Source organism: Dermochelys coriacea, chromosome 28 (genome assembly GCF_009764565.3).
Source record: "Dermochelys coriacea isolate rDerCor1 chromosome 28, rDerCor1.pri.v4, whole genome shotgun sequence".
NCBI classification, from domain to species: domain Eukaryota; kingdom Metazoa; phylum Chordata; order Testudines; family Dermochelyidae; genus Dermochelys; species Dermochelys coriacea.
In genome coordinates, this window is record NC_050095.1 from 3,753,605 (window position 1) to 3,777,582 (window position 23,978).

Genomic DNA, 23,978 nt, shown 5'->3' on the forward strand with positions numbered 1-23,978 from the left:
AGGTAATCATCAATTGATCCATCCCTGTTGCCCATTCCGAGCATCTTTACAGATGTGAACACAAAGAAACATTTGGGAACCACTTGCAGCTACTTAGAATCATAGAAGATTAGGGTTAATCATCTAGTCCAACCCCCTGCTCAAAGCAGGACCAACCCCAACTAAATCATCCCAGCCAGCGCTCTGTCAAGCCAGGCCTTAAAAACCTCTAAGGATGGAGATTCCACCACCTCCCTAGGGAACCCATTCCCGTGCTTCACCACCCTCCTAGGAAAACAGTTTTTCCTGATATCCAACCTAGACCTCCCCCACTGCAACTTAAGACCATTACTCCTTGTTCTGTCATCTGCCACCACTGAGAACAGCTGAGCTCCATCCTCTTTGGAACCCTCCTTTCAGGTAGTTGAAGGATGCTATCAAATCCCCCCTCACTCTTCTGCAGACTAAATAACCCCAGTTCCCTCAGCCTCTCCTCATAAATCACGTGCCCCAGCCCCGTAATCATTTTAGTTGCCCTCCGCTGAATTCTCTCCAATTTGTCCACATCCTTTCTGTAGCGGTGGGGTCCAAAACTGGATGCAGTACTCCAGATATGGCATCACCAGTGCCAAATAGAGGGGAATAATCACTTCCCTCGATCTGCTGGCAACACTCCTACTAATGCAGCCCAATACGCCATTAGCCTTCTTGGCAACAAAGGCACATTGTTGGCTCATATCCACCTTCTCATCCACTGTAATCCCCAGGTCCTTTTTTTGCAGAACTGCCCCTTAGCCAGTCAGTCCCCAGCCTGTAGTGGTGCATGGGATTCTTCTCTCAAGTGCAGGACTCTGCACCTGTCCTTGTTGAACCTCCTCCAATTTCTTTTGACCCAATCCTCCAATTTGTCTAGGTCACTCTGGACTCAAATCCTACCCTCCGAGCTTGGATTCTTTACATGCTCTCACAGAGGGAAGAGCACATGTTCCATGATTTCACAGGCAGAATTTTAGGGCTATTTTGATTCAGGGAACTATGCTATAGGGTGCTTTCCCTGTGTGGATTTAACAGATGGATCAATACAACATGCACATTGTGATCCTTCTGAGGGTGCTGAGGGTCTCCTTGTTCCCACCTAACACTAGGAAGAGGGACTTTCGCATTTGGGAGCTGAATGTTAGCAACCAAACTCACCAGCCTGTCAAGCACTCAAACACCCTCCTCTGAGCTACAGCAGCCCTGCCAGTTGACAATAGAGGCACCCTAAACCCTGAGTTCCATCAATGTGTCCCACTATGGAGTCTAGCCCCAATCACCAGATACTCAGAGAAATCCCAGATCCCCTCTGCTCAAAGCAATGGTATATCCCAGGTTACCAGTTTTACTGTAGATCACTGCTACCATATCACACACAGCACTTGAGTACAGTTATTGAACAAACAGAAATTTATTTAACAAGAGAGAGAGATTTAAACAGAAACAAATGTGAGTGACGGAAATCAATCGTTACCAACAAAACAAAATCACAAAATGCAACCTACACTTTTTAATAGTTACCTTTCCCTATCTAAGTAGATTCTCGCCTCACATTTCAGTCTATTACAGCGATTGCTAGTCCCTAGGAGCCATGGCCCTGCCTTTTATAAAACACCACTGGTTGTTATGGATCTCTTTTGTCATAAACTGAAGCAGTCTTTTGTCTTTATTTGCAGAAAGGATGATTTGCTCATTGTCATATTGGCCTTTTCACTTCCACAGGGTTTTGATGTCTACAGTTTGGCTTTGATAGTTTTCCATTGGCTTTTCTGGGTTGGTGTAAAAGGTTGACAGTGGAGTAATACATTGCATAGTTAGCTACCAAGGGAGGGGTGACAATTCCCTCCCACCGGAATGGGCCATCCCCCACAAGACCAATGATTGGAGTGACTTACTTTCATGACAATACCATAGGAGCATAATTTTCCATGCACTTACATTACTCCTTCAATATGACTCATACACACCTCTCTCAGTGATTAGGAGTATCAATAATTAACAAGCTTTCAGCAGAGATCTCACTGCTATGCTTCCTGGATAAATATCATAAAATCAGTGTATTAGGTGCAGTGAGTTTCTCAGGTCTGATACAGAAGTTGCTTGTGATCAACAGTAACCCATTTGGCAATTGGAACCAATGAGTTTTTGTCTCACATTCACGGAGCTATACTGAGCTCTACAGTCACACCCTTTTATAACAGAAAGGCCAGCACAAAAAAATAGAGAAAGGAACAATAAGATACTAAAATGGCAATGGTTGGAACTCTCTATTTCTCTCAGTCTTTGGACTGATGGGTTCTAAGAGCTGTAGCTACAGTTGCGGAATCTGGCAATCGCATAGGTGACTCAGCCCTCCATACTAGTAGCTTTCTCACATACAGGGAGATGAGTCAAAATTAGAATTGATGTCATGACTCGCTTCCCATAGGGGATCACTCTGTCTAAGGCTATGTCTACACTTCAAACACTGGAAGTATTCTTCTAAGAATCTAACATTGTTTTCACTGGGGTTAAGGTCACATTAACTACTTCTCTCAGCAGAGTGGATTTTTCACACCCCTGACAGATGTCGCTATGTCAACATAGCTTTTCAGCGTAGACGAGCCTTTAGATGCCTTTTTGATATGAAAGGCAATGGACTTCAGCCTTTTCCTTGATACTGATGGTTGATGATTGAAGTTTTCCTACCTGCTGGTTACATCCTATGACAGATGTCATGCCTCTCCTTTGCAAATTATAGAAGTGGGGAAGTCAATGACCCTTACAGTCTAAGCGGGTAAAAAGTTATACAATTTGTCTCCGCGAGTAGTTTTCACTGGGCCAATATTCTCTTATACACTTTTTTTCACACACATTCTCCCACCCTAAACTTTGGAGTGAGGTTCTCTACCAGAATTCCTTATACTACAGGGGGTAAATTAAATCAAATGAACTTTTCAATATAAGGAATCATTTCTTGTATGACTAACAAAACAAAAAAACAAGACAACTTTCAGTTTTCCAAAATAATTCAGACCATCACACAATGAGTCTCTTATTCTTTGACCTATAACTTCATCTATAATTTCATTTTCAGTGGCAACACTATTATATTCAAAGATCACAAATTCTTGTCATATATGTTAGTTTTCTTTTAATCCCCATTGCCAGCAACTGAACCTTGGCTCAAGTTGTGCTTTGGCCCAACATAGGTCCCAAACAGTGCTGCAAGTTCATATATCTTTGGTTCTTCTGCCATGTGTCTTGGTGGAAGGGGTCTCCTATGTGGGAATGTTTGTATCATGAGGAAAAAAAATCTCTCTTTTCACACTTTTTAATGTTTCAAAGTAGGAGGAGGTAGAGGAGAAGTGATGTAAATGCATAAAATACAAGAGAAAACTGTCTGGTCTACACTAAAGACATTGATCGGTGTAACTATATTGCTCAGGGGTGTGAAAAATCAATACAGCTGAGCAACGTAGTTACACAGCCCTAATGCCCTGTATAGATGGCACTACATCAGCGGGAGCGCTTCTCCTGCCAACATAGCCACCACCACTTGCGGGGGGTGGACTAATAAAGTCCGATGGGGGAGATCTCTCCCACTGGCTGAGAGCATCTGTAATAGTAATGCTACACCAGCACAGCTACATTGGTGCAGCTGCACCAACATCAGCTTTATTGTGTATCCATAGCATCTGACACAAAACCATAGAATCAGGACTCAACATGTGTGTACCCAGAAGTCTGAAATTGGAGCCTGACACATTCGTTGCCTCATTGGTTACCATCATTTCTGCAGCCTGAAAGTCCTTGTTAACCACTCAGGCAGCCAGTTTGGATCCAAAGATGGAGTGCTTCATAGAACATTCCTTCCCCGTGGATCCCAAATGGTGAATGGCGATTGTTGTCAATCTAACCCTGGCATCCTTTGGAACTGTAATCAGTGACACTGAACTAGTAAGTGGAGTGGTACAAACAATTTTCCTTGGGTCATTGGTCACCACAGCTTCCTTTATTGAGATGGAAACCAAGAACTGAGTGTGTATTCTTTCAACCCCAGTTCTTTTCAAATCCTTGGCCTTGGTTAGGGTAAATTTACACTTCTCTGAAGTAGAATCCTTTACAAAACCACTCAAAATCTCAGCAGTGTTAGTGAGGAATGGCTTCCAAAAACATGCCCAGTTTTTCTTTAATTCGGTGGCACAGGTCCAGGCCAGGGTCTGGATACAGGAATGGATCAGAATCTCTGTTAGTTACCAGAGCTGGAGTTTCTATTCAAAAATAGCTATTTTTCTGAAGTTATTACATTTCCAACATTGATTCATTTTATACACATTTTTAGCACCTACAAAGGATAAATTCAACAAACCCCCCACTTCTATTTTCTCAACATCTGCATCATGAAGGGCAGCATCTCCTATACCATAGGACTAGCTAGGAGAGCTCTTCTGTAGCCTGTGTTATACATGCTTTGGGAACCAAACACATGGGCACTTTGCCTGCTTCTCTCCCCAGATCATCTGACAATATTGACTTAAACAGTTGAACTACTCTGTGATCATATGCACTTCCTTCAGTTAGTTGGGGTTCTACTGTTGTTCACCATTTCCTAGTGCAGATTTTAAATCACTACTGTTTCTTTCTTAGCATGTCCAGTAATTGGAGAGTTCTCTCCTGTTGACAGAACTGCACTTGAACTGTCTCCATGTCATCATGGAGGGATGGGGAAAGAGCAAAAGCTGAAGTGAGAAATTATGACTTTAGCAAATGGTCATTTGTCTTAAATTCTCCAATAAATCTGAGCTACATCTTATCAAACAGAACTAGTATCCAACTGTGTGACGAAGAAGTCTTCAGGAAAGATAAAAAGCCATGTCACAGAGAAACAGAATACATGACAATGAAAGTGTCAAGTGAAATTTCAGAGCAGGTTACATCTGATTATTCAGAATCAGGACAAGAGATTCTCCCATCACATTCTCCTCTGATCCATTCAAATCAGCTTCACTCAGACTGTCTCAATAGTCAGTTATGTTATTTACAACATTTTTAGTATTGTAGCATCCCCATAATGGGGGACAAAACAACCACCTTGCCAGAAGTGACTTTACCAATAGATGGAACCTGGGATTTAAACTCCAAATGATCACACTGTGTTTGGGATCCCTTTGAATTCCCCTTCCAGGTCTTTGACACTCATCTCCAGTCACAGTGACTCTGATATAGGATTAAAGAAGCCAAAGTATCATCTCCAAACACAGACAACTGAGAAAACTTCATCACATGACACTTTGAGAAGTGGAGGGATAGAATGCGATGAAGATAAACTCTGCATGGCTCAGACAAAAGGTAACAGTTCTGCAGTGATGGGGAAGGAGGGAATCTCTGGTCACCCCATCTCCTTCCAGTGTCAGAGGCTGAAATGACACTCTTTTTCCTGCCCCAGCTGCTCTTCATTTAAATATAACTTGAAAAATTCCCAATATAACTGCTCTTAAGCACAACCCAGAACAACATGAGAAGAACTGGCAATGATACAATCTGTATCATTGGTGACTAACAATAACTTTGCAATAAGAGGAATGCTATAAATGTGATGCTCCCTGGCTCCTGATAGGAAGGGCACACTCACATTACTCATGAGACAATGGAACTGACAGAAAGGACAAATGGGTCCACCTCAGAAAAGGGAAAACTGCAAAAGGCAAAAATGGGCCACTCATCTGGACAAGCTAAGGGATAATGGGGCTGCAAACAGTTCAAGCAGCTTTAAAAGTTACTATGTGGGAATCAGGAAAAGTATTAAGGAAAAAAAAAAAAGTATGGATAGCCCTAGAGGTTTTTATGATATTGATCTCCCTTGCAGATTCTCTGATAGCTAACATGGGCTTAGAGCCAAGAGAAGGTATTCCCACACTCATGTCATTCATAGGGCTTCTCCCCTGTATGGATTCTCTGATGTTCAGAAAGGGCTGAGACGTTAGTGAAGCTTTCCCCACACTCACTGCATTCATAGGGCCTCTCTTCCATGTGGATTCTCTGATGCCTAATAAGGTGCGAGCTGCGAATGAAGGTTTTCCCACACTCATGGCATTCATAGGGCCTCTCTCCTGTGTGGATTCTCTGATGTTTAGAAAGGGCTGAGGTGTTAGTGAAGCATTTTCCACATTCACGGCATTCAAAGGGCCTCTCTCCTGTGTGGATTCTCTGATGTTCAGAAAGGCCTGATCTGTGAGTGAAGTTTTTCCCACACTCACTGCATTCATAGGGCCTCTCCCCTGTGTGGAGTCTCTGATGTTCAGAAAGGGCTGATTTGCTAGTGAAACTTTTCCCACACTCATTGCATTTATACGGCCTCTCCCCTGTATGTATTCTCTGATGTTGAAGAAGACCTGATCTGCGAGTGAAGTTTTTCCCACACTCACTGCATTCATAGGGCCTCTCCCCTGTGTGCAGTCTCTGATGTTCAGAAAGGGCTGAGCTGTTAGTGAAGCTTTCCCCACACTCACTGCATTCATAAGGCCTCTCCCCTGTATGGATTCTCTGATGCCTAATAAGGTGTGAGCTGCGATTGAAGGTTTTCCCACACTCATAGCATTCATAGGGCTTCTCCCCTGTGTGGATTCTCTGATGGAGAAAAAGGCCTGATCTCTGAGTGAAGTTTTTCCCACACTCACTGCATTCATAGGGCCTCTCCCCTGTGTGGATTCTCTGATGTTCAGAAAGGGCTGAGCTGCTAGTGAAGCATTTTCCACACTCACTGCATTCATAGGGCCTCTCCCCTGTGTGGATTCTCTGATGGAGGAAAACGCCTGATCTGTGAGTGAAGCTTTTCCCACACTCATTGCATTCATAGGGCCTCTCCCCTGTGTGAATTCTCTGATGTTCAGAAAGGGCTGAGCTCTTAGTGAAGCATTTTCCACACTCACAGCATTCATAGGGCCTCTCCCCTGTGTGGATTCTTTGATGATTAAGAAGGGCTGATCTGTGAGTGAAGTTTTTCCCACACTCAGTGCATTCATAGGGTTTCTCACCTGTGTGTAGTCTCTGATGCTTTATAAGGGCTGAGTTGTCACATAAGTTTTTCCCACACTCAGTGCATGTATTTTTCCGCTTTCCCCAGAGGATTTCCTGCTGGGTTGTGGTTTCCTTGATGTCCTTCTGAGTTCCCTGACAGGAAATACATTTATCCACTTTCTCCCCTGGCTGGTTTCCCTGCTCTCTCTCTGGTCGGTACTGAATCTCAGAGGATTTTCCCTGCTCATGACTCCTGGACACATTCCTTTTCAATCTTTGCGATAATTCTCTGTATTTATGCACTTGTCCAGCATCTTCCTGCTGAGAATTCTGCTCCTCTTTCTCACAGACCATTGCTTTACCTGCTGTGATAGAGACAGAAACCTCAAACAGGGATGGAAAGGGGAAGGCCAAACCGAAACAAGTGCTGGAGAAAGATCAAATAAAAATCAGGACTCCCCATACTCTTCCCCAAACTGTAGTAGTAGGATTTTATGTTTGCATTTTTTATAATTTAGAAGGAAGAATAAAGAATAATAATGTAGCATGTATTAAATGTATCGGTGTATGATTTGATCATATCCTGCCAGCCACCCTTTTTGAATAACAGAAAGGAACGGCCTAATGGGACAATGGGTAGAGATCCTTCAGCCAGAATCTGTGTCTGGACTGATTTCAAGGCACTAACTGATCTTTGAGGGTCACCAATTTGTTGTAGGTTTACCATTTTGAAATAAGTAAAAGAATCCCATGATTGTTTTCTTTTGCATTGCAATTTGATGTTCCTGTTCAAAATGTTGTGTGTAAATTAATTCTGTTTTGTCTGTGAATGAGGAATGTGTGTTTTAAGAGGTAAGTGTGAAGGCCATCGCTGAACCAGATGTACGAGGGAGGAACCGGAGACAGACGTAAGGGCTCCAGGAGGCAGCAACATGCCCCTATTGAAATGTCAGAGGAGGACAGATTGACGACTCTAAAGATGAGACAGGCACCTATCAATGGGGACAAGACAGCTGTGACCAAAACCAGCATGGGATAACTCCCTGAGGAACTTGATGAAAGAACAAGATAAAGGATGAGAAGGACAATTTAAGAAAACAAGCATTTGTCATACAATAATTGATTACAGCATGCCAGTGCAAAACTCATTGGTCCCAATGAAGGAAAAATCACTATATAAACAGGATGCCTTGCCATGAAACTTTGGGTTCGTCCTGCCAAGACTTCAAAGCATCACGTCACAACCAACAGAACCCAGCTCCTCCTGTGATCAACCTAGCTGGCCAATAGATTGATCCGGACTCTGGACTGGTAACTATAACATTGACTGGCAGGACAGTGTATGTGTGTGGTGTGATTGAATGCATATGCGAATTGTTATATCTACAATAAATGCAGCATATTGTCTTTTTCCCAGAAAAAAAATGCCGTGTGCTTGTTATAAGACAAACAGGAGAGAAGAGAGGATCAATTTGGCCTTCACAGCCCATCCAAATTTGCAGGGGGAAGGGAGGAAGCTACTGCCTGGTGTCCGCTAGGATCTACAGGAAACCACGAGCTATATTTACCCTGAGAATATGACCCCTGCTAGGGACAATAATGAACTGAGAGACCGCCCAAGGGCTTTGTAGGGCATCCCAGATATTTTCTTCAGGCACTTAGAGATTTTGAGTTCGTTTAACGTTTCCTCACCTGTGTAGGGAGCTCTCAGGATCTCTCTTTCCTCTGAGCCTTGGAGGTCTAGGACCCATGACTCTTCCCCTTGTTCCACCTGGGAGATCACATCAGGTTTGGATACTGGAAACCCTGCTTAGATGAAAGAAAACCAAGGAGTACAGTTGATTTCATAAGACTTTGTCATAAAAAACAAACATTCTATTAATTTAACTTCAGTACTTAGTGTGACCTGGTGTGCCATGGGCAGTCCTCTCTGAAAATGCCAAGGTCAGGGGAGGCTGAAAAAGGGAGAGCAGATGCTCCTAAAACTGGTGTTCTTCTGATCCCAAAGGTTCAGCCACGTTACCAGGTCGGTATAGCTTTGGATCTTACATAAAATACCATGCTGCCTGCCAAACCTTTAGCATCTAAACTAAAGGTTTATTATACAAGAAACAAAGAAGAAGGGAGTTTTTAAATGGGAAAGCAGTCATATATATTCAGAAATCTATATATCAGGTTCTTAGCCTTACAGGTGAGTTGCTGCCTTCTAAGCCCATCTGAAACACATCCACAGCTTGGATGGGTCATTTAGTCCTTTGTTTAAAGCTTTAGTTTGTAGAAAAGTTGCTCCAGAGGTAGAAAGAGAGATTGAAGACAAAATGGAGTTGATTTAGCTGTCCTTTATATTACTTTTGCCATGTCGCTTATACTTCCTGTGTCTCAAACACAAGCTTCACAGCACATGGCATGGAAAAGCCTTGGAGTTCTAAGTACACAGGCATATCCCTGCACGTCTTGCTGACTCAATAGACGTATCCCATTAGTCCTTTACATGGATTCATTGTACAGGTGATGACCCTGGATGGACTATCGAACAGGCTAGGCACTGTTGACGCCAATATGTCTGGGTGTGTCACCCAGAAATCCGCACAAATCTGGAAATACAGATCTACCCTACATATCTATAACTCACAATACAAAGGTGATACAACATAGAAAGAAAATTATCACACTTAGAAAATCATAATATTTTCACTGATATCTTACATGGCATATCTAGTATGATTCATTGCAATTTATCATATTGGTATTAATAATAAAGTATGTTACAATTTCAGACAGTGTCATACTTAGTAAACCAGTGAATTCCCAGGACCATCTCCCCAGGTCCTTGAAGATGTTGAACGCTATGCTTATGAGGGATTGAAATACCCACATATCTGCTGGGAACACACACAGACAGAGACTGTGTCCATCTGTACCCCTATGTTCACTCTTCTAGAAAATTATGACCAATTTTGTATATAGTCTGGCTTGTGAGGTATCATTTGAAAACGCATAATCTACTGAATATTATCCTCCTGTTAAAATACATGTAGCAACACTGTATGTAAAGTTATGAGGTTTTACTGTGTGATATTACTGAAAAAGTTACAATTCTAGGGAATACCCAAAGAGGAGTTCCTCAGAGACAGTAAGGCAAAAGCTGGTCAAATAGCCATTCTCCAGCAGGGGGAAGATGTGAAGAAGATATTTACAGTCCATTACAGCTCATATCTACAACAGACAGCCTGTCACCATGACTCAGCTGAGAACTGAAGTTGTTTCTCGTGGAAAGGACTGAATTATAAAAAGAGGGGAGGAAAATGTTTGGGATTCTCTCTCCCCCCTTTCCCTCTGCTCATGACAACTCCTGGAGAACTGAACTTGGGCGGCAGGGACGGGTTAGGGGGAGTCCTGGCTGAAAGGAAAGTCAGCCTGTCTCAGCATATAGTGACACAAACGTTTGCTTTGAATCCATTTTACCTTGTTAAGTTAGATGTTAGTTTGTGTTTTATCTTGCATTTCTTTTGTAAACAATTCTGACTTTTATGCCTCATGACCTGTAGTCACTTAAAATCTCTTTTTCACTAGTTAACAATCTTGTTTTATTGGTTTTATCTAACCAGTGTGTTTGGATTAAAGTGTGTTGGAAACTCCATTTGGGATAACAAGGCCGGGGCATGTCATTTTCCACTGATAAAATGACAGACTTCATATGCACTTGCGTTGTTCAGTAGTGTGTTGGACAGTGCAAGAGGCACATTTCTGGGGGAAAGTCTGGGACCAGAGAATTTTCTGGGGTTCTCCTGTGGTGCACTGTAATTTGTGAGTGGCTGACTAGCAGCACTCAATACTGTGTAGCTGGGAGTGAGTTACATGCTGGAGACTGTGTGCTAACTGCCCAGGAGTGGCTGTTCTCACAGTAAAGCAGTGTAAAAGGCACCCCAGCTTGGAGAACTGAGGGGAAACAGCTGTTCAAAAGTCCAAATTGTACGGTGGTTAATGTCACAGACACTCAATTTCAAAGAGTCTCCTAAAACACACAGAAAGTAAATCCATGTCCCAGAAATCGAAGACTCCAGACAGAGGACAAGTCTCCCTGGCTCTGCTTCTTGCTGACAGAGAGGTCCAGAGACAATGAGAGAGAAGCTGGGGACAGTAAGCATGGGCTGGTGGGGTTCAGTGGAGAAAGGGAACAGGAAGGGCAAGGCTATTACTGAATGCAGGATCTCAGCAGTGCTAGATGTCAGGATAGCACATAGTGCAGCCCATTGGGAAACATAATCCCAACTATACATATAAAATGAAGGGGTCTAAATTAGCTGTTTCCACTGAAGAGAGGGATCTTGGCGTCACTGTGGATAGTTCTCTGAAAACATCCACTCAATGTGCAGAGACAGTCAAAAAGTGAACAGAATGTTGGGAATCATTAAGAAAGGGATAGAGAATAAGTCAGAAAATATCATATTGCCTCTATATAAATCCATGGTATACCCACATCTTGAACACTGTGTGCAGAAGTGGTCACCCCATCTCAAAAAAGATATATTGGAATTGGAAAAAGGTTCAGAAAAGGGCAGGGGGAGGAGAAACCAACTCGGGATTTGAAACAGCTTCTGTATGAGGAGAGATGAAAAAGACAGGGACTTTTCAGCTTGGAAAAGAGATGAAGGGGGGGATATGAGAGAGGTCTATGAAATCATGACGGGTGTGGAGAAAGTAAAGAAGGAAGTGTTATTTACTCCCTCTCATAACACAAGGACTAGAATCACACAATGAACTTCATAGGCAACAGATATAAAACAAACAAAAGGAAGTATTTCTTCACACAACGCATAGTCAACCCGTGGAACTCTTTGCCAAAGGACGTTGTGAAGGCCAAGACTATAACAGGGTTCAAAACCAGATCACGATAAATTCTTGGAGGATAGGTACATCAAAAGCTATTATCCAGGATGGGCAGGGATGGTGTCCCTAAATTCTGTTTTCCATAAGCTGGGAACGGGTGACAGGAGATGGATCACTTGATGATGACCTGTTCTGTTCTTTACCTCTGGGGCACCTGTCATTGGTCACTGTCAGAAGACAGGATACTCGGCTAGATTGACCTTTGGTCTGACCCATATGGCCGTTCTTATGTACTAGGGAATCTAGTGAGTCCAGTGTAATAGGAAGGAGTAGGAAAATCCCTGGGTGTGGAGAACCCTGCTCACAAACAGGGAAGAATTCGTAGGGGAAGCAAAAGTGGATGGGAACCTGGGAGGCAGTGACCATGAGATGGTCGAGTTCAGGATCCCGACAAAAGGAAGAAAGGAGAGCAGCAGAATACAGACCCTGGACTTCAGAAAAGCAGACTTTGACTCCCTCAGGGAACTGATGGGCAGGATCCCCTGGGAGAATAACATGAGGGGGAAAGGAGTCCAGGAGAGCTGGCTATATTTTAAAGCAGCCTTATCGAGGTTACAGGAACAAACCATCCCGATGTGTAGAAAGAATAATAAGTATGGTAGGAGACCAGCTTGGTTTAACAGTGAAATCCTTGCTGATCTTAAACACAAAAAAGAAGCTTACAAGAAATGGAAGCTTGGACAAATGACCAAGGAGGCATATAAAAATATTGCTCAGGCATGCAGGAGTGAAATCAGGAAGGCCAAATCACACCTGGAATTGCAGCTAGAAAGGGATGTTAAGAGTAACAGGAAGGGTTTCTACATGTATGTTAGCAACAAGAAGGTGGTCAAGGAATGTGTGGGACCCTTACTGAATGTGGAAGGCACCCTAGTGACAGAGGATGTGGAAAAAGCTAATGTACTCAATGCTTTTTTTGCCTCTGTCTTCACGAACAAAGCCAGCTCCCAGACTACTGCACTGGGCAGCACAGTATGGGGAGGAGGTGACCAGCTCTCTGTGGAGAAAGAAGTGATGAAGGACTATTTAGAAAAGCTGGACGAGCATAAGTCCATGCGGCCGGATGCACTGCATCCAAGTGTGCTAAAGGAGTTGGCAGATGAGATTGCAGAGCCATTGGCCATTCTCTTTGAAAACTCATGGTGATCGGGGGAGGTCCCGGACAACTGGAAAAAGGCAAATGTAGTGCCCATCTTTTAAAAAGGGAAGGAGGAGGAGGATCTGGGGATCTACAGGCCAGTCAGCATCACCTCAGTCCCTGAAAAAACCATGGAACCAATTTTGAAACACTTCAAGGACAAAAAAGTGATCAGGAACAGTCAGCATGGATTCACCAAGGGCAAGACATGCCTGACTAACCTAATTGCCTTCTATGATGAGATAACTGGCTCTGTGGATGAGGGGAAAGCAGTGGATAAGTTATTCCTTGACTTTAGCAAAGCTTTTGATACAGTCTCCCACAGTATTCTTGCCAGCAAGTTAAAGAAGTACGGTCTGGATGAATGGACTATAAGGTGGATAGAAAGCTGGCTAGAACATCGGGCTCAACGGGTAGTGATCAATGGCTCCATGTCTGGTTGGCTGCCGGTATCAAGCGGAGTGCCCGAAAAGGTCGGTCCTGGGGTCGGTTTTGTTCAATACCTTCATTAATGAAATGGAGGATTCCATGGATTGCACCCTCAGCAAGTTTGCAGATGACACTAAACTGGGAGGAGTGGTAGATACTCTGTAGGTTAGGGATAGGATACAGAGGGACCTAGACAAATTAGAGGATTGGGCCAAAAGAAATCTGAGGAGGTTCAACAAGGACAAGTAGATGTTTGTCCTTTGCTACATCTAGTTTGAGGATGTAGCTCAGTGATAGAGCACATGCTTTGCATGTATGAGGGCCTGGGTTCAATCCCCAGCATCTCTAAGTTTGCTTTTGAGGGGGGATTTGATAGCTGCTTTCAACTACCTGAAAGGGGGTTCCAAAGAGGATGGATCTAGATTGTTCTCAGTGGTAGTAGATGATAGAACAAGGAGTAATGGTCTCAAGTTGAAGTGGGAGAGGTCTAGGTTGGATATTAGGAAAAGCTTTTTCACTAGGAGGGTGGTGAAGCACTGGAATGGGTTACCAAGGGAGGTGGTGGAATCTCCTTCCTTAGAGGTTTTTAAGGTCACGCTTGACAAAGCCCTGGCTGGGATGATTTAGTTGGGGTTGGTCCTGCTTTGAGCAGGGGGTTGGAGGAGATGACCTCCTGAGGTCTCTTCCAATCCTGATATTCTATGATTCTATGAACACTGGAAAATTATAAGCTATAATTCATGAGCAACAGACTCTAATTAGTCTGGAAAAGCAGAATGTGAAAAATAAGAATCAGGGTCATGTGACTTTGGCAATGGGGGACTCAAAAATCCAAGATGCCTGCAGAGAAGAGAGATTGTTTCTATTACAAATGGTGATGGGGGAGCAAGACTCTCCAGGTCTCAAGAAGCTTCGTTACCAACCTAAGTCATTTTCACATGCTAGGGTACAGTCCAGATCAATGAGGAGTTGTGTCATCTGTAATCCCGGGTGATATTCAAGGTTCTGCTGCTGGAGCTCTCCTGTCTGGATACCCCCCGCCAGCATTCAAGGATGCAAGGAGTCTCTGTGTGATAAGTAACCCTGGACCAGCAGCTCTGAGTCCAGCAGCCTGCTTGTTACACCCCCAAGCACAGTCTGGTTTGGATGGAGTGGGCTCAGGGTTTGAGAGAAGGCCACGGGTAGGAAGCTTCTGTTGGTTATGCTTGACCTAACCCCCAGTTTTACTTGTGTAAAGAAGAGATATTTGACACCGTGCGATACTGCTCCTGTGCTCTGCTCCCAAAGTGTTCTGCAGCAGGGGAAGGTCTCTGGTTGTGTGTGTGTCACTGGCATATTGGGGTGATGCTGAAACAGGGCAGAGCAGAGGTGGCATTGTGGGGGTGGCGTGAACCTCATCTCTTCAGTTCCCCTTCCAAGAACAGAGGAGACAGGAATCCTTACCCAGCGAGGTCACATTCTCATAGTTCTCCTGCATGACGTCTCTGCAGAGGGCTCTCTGAGCGGGATCCAGCAGAGCCCACTCTTCCCTGGTGAAATACACAGTCACCTCCTCGAAGGTCACCGGCCCCTGAAAGAGCAAGAGTCCCACACTCAGTACCTACTGCCCTACTCACAGCCCCACTATTAGTGGGGGAGAAGAGCCAATCAAATGGAAGCCCTGGGAAGCTCACAGTCCCACCCCCACCCCGCTCAGAGCATCCAGGAAACACCAGGGTGAGAGGAGAAAGAGAGAGCCCCTCCTCTCTCCTAGCAGATCCATCACACACCTACTAGCTACAGACTGATACAGGAGATGGAGCCCCTAGGAGGGTCCAGGGGGAGCTCCTTGGTAGGAAGCCCAAGACCCTCCTCATTGTGAGGAGCTGGATATGAAGGGAGGGGAATCTCCCCAAACCTGACTGGTGGGAGCCCCCTTTATCTCTCACAGCAGCTGCTGGTTAGTCGGGTCAGGCTCTAGCACTATCAGTCTGGTCAGTTTTCCCGGCTCCATGTAGGTGGGTTATTTTCTGTTTCACAAATTAGGGCATTTCCACCTCTGAACCTCATGGGTCTGTTCCTAGAATCTAGGCCACTTATTAAACAATTCCCAGCAGGTTTGCCATCTCCCTGTTCTCCTCTCTTTCTCCACCTTGTGAATTTCCTGCCCCGCTTCAACCTTGACGGTGCAAACCTTCCCATCTCCGATGTATTTGCTGCCCCTCTCCCTCCTGCAGGAACCCACCAGGAACCCCCCAATAATTCCTACATGAATTGGCTCCTCTGCAGCCATTTCTCTCCCCTGTCCCATGGGAGGATGGAATGAACGGGAGCGAAACATGGACGTCATTCTGCAGCCTGGCCGGGTGAGAAGGGCAATTCTGGAGGTTTCAGAACAGGCTTTAGTTAATTTCACATCATGCTTCCCGCAGGCCCTTTCCCTGCAGACAGAGATCCTAGATTCTGCCATGCTGAGAAAATACTTGATCTCTTTATTACAGTGTAGACTGGCCCCTCCTGCCAGGCTAAGCCCAAGGATACATTTTTAACCTCTCTTTTCCCTCATCACATCCCGTGACAAAGTCTTTGAACAAAATGCTCAAAAAAAAGGAGAACCAAAGGAGTCACTTTCGATGATTCCGTCTGACACGGACCTCATGGCAGCCACACCCCAGCAAGAGAGACATGGAGTCAGGAACTGGGCTTTCCCCTGTCTGATCCTCATCTTGTCCACAGGAAAGTGACTCTACCCAGGGTGCAGTAATACATCTGTCTGGACAGATTAAATATCTGGAAATCTCTCTCAAAACTCTTCTCACCCTCAGCCCTTTTCAGTCTCTCTTTCTCCTTCTATCTCCTTTTCCCCGTCCCCTTTCCCTGCCCACCTGGTAGGAAAGTCACATTCCTGGGTTGTTTGCTCCCCATGGCTGGATTTGCCCCTGCAATTGCTAATGGGAGGAGAAATGGGGGGGGCAGGGACGACGACGCTGTTTGTGTAGTCATTTTAATGCCAGACGCCAACATTTTCCCTTGGTTTCTTTTAGTTACCTGGAGACTTTGGCTCAGAATTTAGTATTAACAGGGCCTATAGGGATAGTACCAGCTGGAGAAAGTCATCACCTGGGCCGGGCAGAGAAGCAGGTTTAATTAATTAAGGTCACTTCCCAGCACAGAACCCCCACTGGGTCTCCCAGATCACAATGGAGGCTGCAATGTGTGACCCAGGAAGCTGAACCCCAATATCCTGAGCAGAGAGGGACAGAATGTTTGAGCAGCCTTCCCTCCTTTAGCTCTCTGGGGAGAGCAGCTAATGAGAGCCCCTCCTCACAGGGAGGATTGCTAATCTCATTTGCCCCACCGTCCATCTGGAGTCACTCCTTGTCTTTTCATGCAGTGACTGTAAGGACTGTAACACCCATTGTTTCATGTTCTCTGTGTATATAAATCTCCCCACTGTATTTTCCACTGAATGCATCCGATGAAGTGAGCTGTAGCTCACGAAAGCTTATGCTCAAATAAATTTGTTAGTCTCTAAGGTGCTACAAGTACTCCTTTTCTTTCTGGTTTAACAATGGTCTTAATGAAACCAGATTTCAGAAAGAATGAGTCCAGAACGCTGTGGATGAGACCATTGCGTGGCAATGCTAACCCCCTTTCTACGTCCCTCACCCCTCAGATCTATGGCAAGAACTGGGGGCATGAATTTTCCCAATGGAACCGGAAGTTCCTGCATTTTTCAAGAGAGGAGAAAAGCAAAATCTGTGTTTGATAAGTGGACAGAAAGTTATCATAGTGACTGGGCCTAGCTGACCAATGACAGGCAGTGCTTGGAGCCAGGATTCTGACACAAGCTGATCAAGGAGACTGAGCATGGTTAGTAGCAGCCCCCCCAGCCAGGGTCCCCCAGACACCCCCCAGTACCCAAAGCCCAGACCCCCCCAGCCAGGGTCCCACCAGGTATTCTCTGGGACCCAGCCCCCATAGTCCCTGGCCAGGGACCCCAGATGCTTCTCAGAGCCCCACCAGCCAGGGAACCCCCACCAGACCTTCACTGCTAGCCTGAGAATCCCAAAGGGTTCCGTCCACCAAGAGTCCCCAGCAGCCAGGGACCCACCCCCCCTCACTGGGAATTCAGTCCCCCACTGCCCTTCAGCAGAATCTGCCATGCCGTTTGCCAGAGACCCCTGATGCTTTACAGCAGGACCCCACACTCTGTCTGCCTGGCATCCCCCGACCTAGTGCCGGAGCTCCCCCCCCCCGCCCCAGCTCTGTGCACTGGGCATGACAATGAACCCAGGAGCCAGCGGGGGAGGCCCAGACAGAGCCCCTGGCACAGCACCAGGCACCCTCTAACCCCCTGCCCAGCCACCCAAAGAGGCCCCCACCCCCACTGTTCTGCAGCCAACAGGCCCCCAGCGACACTCACCTCCAGGACCCATAGCCTCAGGGCTGGGCACATCAGAACCACACCCCAGAAACCCAATCCTCCAGAACCCACCAACCTGACTAGGGTACCCCCTGCCCAATCACCCAGAGGCCTCCCCCTACCACAATGACCCTTCAGCTCCAGCTGCAATCTCCCCACACAGACATGCCCCCCGCCCCCCCAGGAACAGTGTCTGATAAGTTAAGAGATAAGGAAGTTATCACCACCCCCTGCTGGCCAGTCACACAGGCAGAGGGAGCCCTTGGGGATGCTTCTTTAACAGGAGAGTGGAAGGCATGGAGGGCCAAAATAGGTAACAGAGTAGCAGCCGTCTGTATCCACAAAAAGAAAAGGAGTACTTGTGGCACCTTAGTCTCTAAATACTCCTTTTCTTTTTGCAAAATAGGTAAGAAATTTCCATGCCCTGTCACTAGCAAATAATGGCCACCATGCATACACCCCTTAACATGGTGGAAGCAGCCTCTTACAGAGACCATTTGTCATGCTGTGTGGGATACTTCTAGACCCACGCCGCACCCAGATTGACCTCCTCATCCTGTGCTAGTTGGAGAAAAGAAAAGGGTCCAACCAACTCTCCCGCTACCAGCAGGGAACCACTGATCCCCCCAGACAGGGGAAGGCCTCTGGCTTTGATGTGTATTAAATATGTGGCTGGTCTCTTTCATTGGCAAACCTTTTAACAGAGATAAAGAAGGGAAAAAATGTTTCTCAAAGGAGCGGAGAAAGATGATCACTGGGCAATTTTAACCCCCTGCAACATCCAGGATGGAGAATGACTCAGGGCCACATGTTCCCTCCGAGGAAGGAGAAGTTGCTGGGATTTAGAAATATGGGGAACAGCCTCAAACCTGACAGGATTTTTAATTGACACTTGATAACAACATAGAAAGAGGCAAAACCTGAGTTGAGATCAATGTTCAGAAATGAAAAAGTGCAAATCGGAGGGATTTTGGATCCATTTTGCAAATCAGAGAGAGGAAAGTGGAAAATCAGAGGCATTTTATATCAGTTGTTGATACGAGGTAAAATCTGTGTGTATTTCACATGAATATTTGATAAATGAATAGAGGGGAAACTGGCAACAGTTGCAAACATTTTATACCCATGTTCAAGAATCTAAGAAAAGATTGGGGACACAGTACTACTCAAAAGGATCTGAGGGTTATAGTGGATCACAAATTGAATCTGAGCCAGCCATGTGACTCAGTTGTAACAAAGGCTAATTCTGTACTGGAATAGGTTACCAAGGGAGGTTTTGGTTCATCATCATTGGAGGTTGTTAAGGACCAGTTGGACAAACACCTCAGTGTTGGGGGGCTGGACTAGATGACCTCTCATGGTTCGTTCCAGCCCTACAGTTCTATGATTCTATTCTGAGGAAATGTTTGATCATTTTATTACACCACTGACCCGGCCCACCCCACTAGCATAAACCAAGACATTTTGAAACCCTCCCAGTAACAAAGTCTGGAAACCAAATACAAGACAAGAGCAGAACAAAAGGAGTGACTTTGGGAGATTTCCCTTGACATTGTCCCCAAGGCAGCACACTCCCACAGCCGGGGGCACAGGGAGAGTCAGGAATCGGCTTTTCCTCTCCCTGCACCTCACCTTGTTCACTGGTAAGGGAATCTGCCCAGGGATGATGCAGTTAAGTGTGTGGGGGCAGGATAGAGATCTGGGAATCTCTCTCCCCAATTATCTCTCTCTCTCCCTTTTCTCCTTGCGTTTCCCATCTCCTGGCCCTCCCCCTCTGGCAGACAGCCAGCCATTCCTGGGTGTTCACTCTCCTATGGCTGGATTGGCTCCTGCAATTGCTAAAGGAGTACTTGTGGCACCTTAGAGACTAACAAATTTATTTGAGCATACGCTTTCGTGAGCTACAGCTCACTTCATCGGATGCATTTGGTGGAAAATACAGAGGGGAGATTGATATACACACACACACACACACACACAGAGAACATGAAACAATGGGTTTATCATACACACTGTAAGGAGAGTGATGATAAACCCATTGTTTCATGTTCTCTGTGTGTGTATATCAATCTCCCCTCTGTTTTTTCCACCAAATGCATCCGATGAAGTGAGCTGTAGCTCACGAAAGCTTATGCTCTAATAAATTTGTTAGTCTCTAAGGTGCCACAAGTCCTCCTTTTCTTTTTGCGAATACGGACTAACACGGCTGCTACTCTGAAACCTGCAATTGCTAAGGGGAGAGATGTGGGGTAAGGAGGGGCTATTTGTGCAGAGTCACTTTCATACCCATCCTCAGCATGTTCCCTGAGCTCTCTATCAATCACCTGGAGTATCTGGCTCAGATGCTGGTGTGGGCAGAGCCTAGGGCTGGCCCAAGAAGCTAAATACAGCTGGAGAAAGTCCTCACCTTGCCTGGGCACAAAGGAAGCTTCACTCCAACTCACTCCCAAGCCCAGACCCCACCAGGGGAACAGCAGCAGCTGCTCAGACTGGGCTCCCAGTTCACAATACAGGCCGCAGCATCTCACCCAGGAAGCTCAACCCTAATATCCCGAGAAGAGAGAGACACAGTCAGACAGAGACTGAGGGCTTCCACCCCCCTTTAGCAACAACAAACCCCCTCCCCACAGGGACATATCCTGATTTTATTTGCCCCCATTAATCTGGAGTCACTTCATGTTCTTCCTTGAAGTGTCTCTCGATTAACACTGGTCTGAGTGAAACCAGAAACATGGCTCAGGAGGGAGGAGGACAGAGTCCTTTCCTCCTCTTCTCTTCTTCTGAGAAGGATTCACAGCAACAGTTTTCCCTCCAAAACCTGAAATTCCTCCAGTTTTGAAAACGGTGAGAGAAGCAAAGCCTGTTGTGATTTCATATCAGTAATTGACAAATGGATAGAAAGTTATCAGCAGCCCCTGCCACCCATACACAGAGGTGTGGGGAGCCCTGGGAGATGCTTCTTTCACAGGAGAATGCATGGCATGGAGGAGCCACATTTTTAAAGAAATTTCCATGCCCGGTGACTGGCAGATAATGGCCAATAGTCACTCCAGAGACGACTACATCTCAGCACTGGACGAAACCACCCCTCATGGAGACCATTCGTCATGGGGGTTTGGGATACTGCTGGTGAACATAGTGAGGGGCTAAGAGAGTAGCATGGAGATTCTCAGCCACTCTGGGTACAGCCTGGGCAGCAAGGAGCCAGGCACAGACTGAGCCCTCATCCTGTGCCCCCCAAGGAAAAGAAAAGGGTCCAGCCAACTGTTCTGTGAGCAGCTGGGAGACACCTTTCCCCGAAAAAGTGGGAGGCCTTTGGCTCTGATGTGTATTAAATATGGGGCAAGTCACTTTCATCAGCAAACATTTTAATGAAGATAAAGAGGGAAAGAAATGAATCTCAAATGAGAGGAGAAAATGGACTCTAACTCCCTGCAACCAGCAGGATGGAGAATGACTAAGGCAACAAATTTCCTCCAAAACAGGAGAACTTGCTGCAAATAAACACGGGAACATCTCCAAATGAAAGACTTTTTTTTTTTTTAAAACAGACTTTTGATAATTGCATGGAAAAAGACAAAATCTGACAGCTGACATCTATGTTAAGTCATTAAAGAGAAAAGGATGGAAATCTGAAGAATTTTTGATCGATTTTCACAAACTAGAAAGGAAAGTGGAAAAATGTGAGGGATTTTATATCGATCGTCAATAGTAGGTAAGGAGGTAAAATGGGAGTGAATTTCATATTATTTGACAAATTGAGAGAAAATGGAAAACATCTGCAAAACTTTTCTAAGTATATTCAAAAATTGGAGAAAAAGTCAAAATCTGAGGATATTTTACGTTAATATTTTATTATTAGTGAGACATGGAAAAAATTTCAGGGAATATTAAATTAGAAATAGGTAACTAGAGAGAAAGGAGGACAATTTTTTAGGCCACTCTCCTAAAGAAGAGATCTGCGTGTAGCTCAGAGATTTGTCTCTCTCACCAACTAAAGTGGGTCCAATAAAAGATATTATCTCACCCACCTTGTCTTTCTAAACGCAAAGCAATGCACACTGGAGAGAAAAATTCTTAGCTACTTATACACCGTGGGGTAAATTAACGATCAAATGTAGCCCATATATCCAGCTTTAGCATTTATTTTGTGCAGCAGTAATGCCAGGAACCTACAGGCCTGTATCCTGTACGATACTGGCTTGAACAGTTAGCATAAGGCTTGAAGCCTATGAATTCTGGCGCAGATAAATGGCCTAACAGTCACCCCTAAGGTTTGGAGAACTGGAAACAGAGTGTCTAAGGGGGTATTTCATCCATAAAGACATCAGCCAACCAGAGAAACATGAGCTAACACCGGCTTTTCGATAGAACATTCACAGATGTCTGACAATAGGAGTGCCATGGCAACAAATTGACACATTTGACCCCAAGATCATTAATACATGAACCTATTGGAGCCGAAAGAAAAGGAGTACTTGTGGCACCTTAGAGACTAACAAATGTATTTGAGCATAAGCTTTCATGAGCTGTAGCTCACTTCATCGGATGCAGCTCACAAAAGCTTATGCTCAAATAAATTTGTTAGTCTCTAAGGTGCCACAAGTCCTCCTTTTCTTTTTGCAAATACAGACAAACACGGCTGATGCTCTGAAACCTATAAGAGCAGGACACCCCAACATTAGTAGGGAGAGGAAATACAAATAAGGAAGAGGGGAGAAACCCCCATGAACATGCATTACACCTAGTGGCGTCAGCAGAACATATTATCGGCTACACAACTCAAGAAAGGGATCTGCATGTTGCTGTAGACAGATCAATGAAAAGCTCCACTCAGTGCACAGCTGCCAGCAAAAAAGCTAACATGTTGAGATTCATAAGGAATGAGATGGAGAATAACCTGGAACATCTGTATATAAATCAAGGGGGCAGCCTCCAATATACTGGGACCACCATGGTCACTACAGCACTGCACACAGGATATTTTAGATCTATCTTGGAGAATTGGGGAAGAAATAGGTCTAAAAAGGAATATTTGATAATGAGAGACAAGCACCCAGATCTGAAGTGATTTTCTGTTACGTAAAAAGAAAAGGAGGACTTGTGGCACCTTAGATACTAACAAATTTATTAGAGCATAAGCTTTCGTGAGCTACAGCTCACTTCATCGGATGATTTTCCACCAAATGCATCCGATGAAGTGAGCTGTAGCTCATGAAAGCTTACGCTCTAATAAATTTGTTAGTCTCTAAGGTGCCACGGGTACTCCTTTTCTTTTTGCGAATACAGACTAACACGGCTGCTACTCTGAAACCTGTTAAGTGAGTGAGAGTAGTTGGACAGTTTGCCGGGATTGGATATGGAGGTTCAATAAACGGACAGTAATAATTTCCCCCCCCACACCATTCACAGGGGCAGCAGGGAGCCCTTCGGGGAGGTACTTTAGGAGGGTACGTGAGGGGAGTATGGAGCAGGAAAACTCCCTGGCAGTGGGGAGGAGACAGCAGCAGCAGGGGCAGGCAGGTGACTGGGGGCTGGGAGGGGGCTGCATTAGGCCGTTGGGGGTAGCAGTCGCCAGGCCTGTGTGACCTTGGGCTGGCCAGTCTCCAGTGGGGACTTTTTCCTCCTGTTCCCCTCTTCCTTGCCTTATTGCTGGCAGACGATGGCCACCCCATAGACAGCTGGCTCTCAGGGCTCTGCAAGCTGCACCCCTTTAAGCCCCTTCTCATTGGGGGAATGATTCGGGGCAATTTCCCAAAGAAAGAAAGAAAATCTGCTGCAGGCCAAACTTCCCAAATCCGAGATCGTCAAATGAACCTGGGAGAACGAGAGAGAAAACGGGGCAAAATCTGAGAAGGAGACCAGAGGAAGGGTCAGCCATTGCTCCTTCGGCACCGACCCTCCATAGCGCCCTTGCCGCTTTTACCCCCGAGAGGAGACTTCCTCCCTCCGGCTCCTGCCCATGGGGCCACGGTAGGAAGCGGTGGCCCAGGGGCGCTGAGCCGAGCTGTCCGAGGCGAGGGGCTGGAAGCCGGGGAGGGCAGGTGGGCCTGGGCTCCCCGACCTCAGCGCTTCTCAACCGGGGGGGGGGGCACGTACACC

The 23,978-nt window shown here is 45.5% G+C and overlaps 3 protein-coding genes, 1 non-coding gene and 1 pseudogene across 23 annotated transcripts in view; 3 read left to right on the forward strand and 2 right to left on the reverse strand.

Annotated features, from left to right (window-relative positions):
* LOC119849371 overlaps window positions 1-23,978 on the reverse strand; it is a 1,398,949-nt pseudogene that overhangs the window by 1,288,960 nt on the left and 86,011 nt on the right.
* LOC119849376 (zinc finger protein 420-like) overlaps window positions 1-23,978 on the forward strand; it is a 3,142,523-nt gene that overhangs the window by 1,083,723 nt on the left and 2,034,822 nt on the right. The gene's annotated exons all lie outside the window — the stretch shown is intronic.
* Window positions 5,016-23,013, reverse strand: LOC119849381 (zinc finger protein 883-like). 20 transcript variants are annotated; one of them, XM_043503804.1, is made up of 6 exons: window positions 22,534-23,013; window positions 20,284-22,327; window positions 15,720-15,831; window positions 14,915-15,041; window positions 8,707-8,823; window positions 5,016-7,379 (listed from the first exon to the last, which is right to left on the reverse strand). In XM_043503804.1, the coding sequence occupies exons 3-6, from the start codon at window positions 15,798-15,800 to the stop codon at window positions 5,920-5,922; spliced, it is 1,785 nt and encodes a 594-aa protein (XP_043359739.1). In that variant the 5' UTR covers window positions 15,801-15,831; window positions 20,284-22,327; window positions 22,534-23,013; the 3' UTR covers window positions 5,016-5,919. The 20 variants fall into 20 exon arrangements, with proteins under 20 accessions (XP_043359739.1, XP_043359744.1, XP_043359748.1 ...); XM_043503809.1 differs by lacking the exons at window positions 20,284-22,327; window positions 22,534-23,013 and having other exon boundaries at window positions 5,783-6,305; window positions 6,390-6,436; window positions 6,605-7,379; window positions 15,645-16,484; XM_043503813.1 differs by lacking the exons at window positions 20,284-22,327; window positions 22,534-23,013 and having other exon boundaries at window positions 5,783-6,137; window positions 6,222-6,268; window positions 6,521-7,379; window positions 15,645-16,483.
* TRNAA-UGC lies at window positions 13,748-13,819 on the forward strand. Its single transcript has one exon. It is a non-coding gene; the product is annotated as a tRNA-Ala (tRNA).
* Window positions 17,300-23,978, forward strand: part of LOC119849396 (zinc finger protein 883-like) — a 30,226-nt gene continuing 23,547 nt past the window's right edge. The window contains exon 1 of the mRNA XM_043503869.1: window positions 17,300-17,323. The gene's annotated coding sequence lies outside the window, so the exon portion shown is untranslated. The remainder of the gene's footprint in view (window positions 17,324-23,978) is intronic.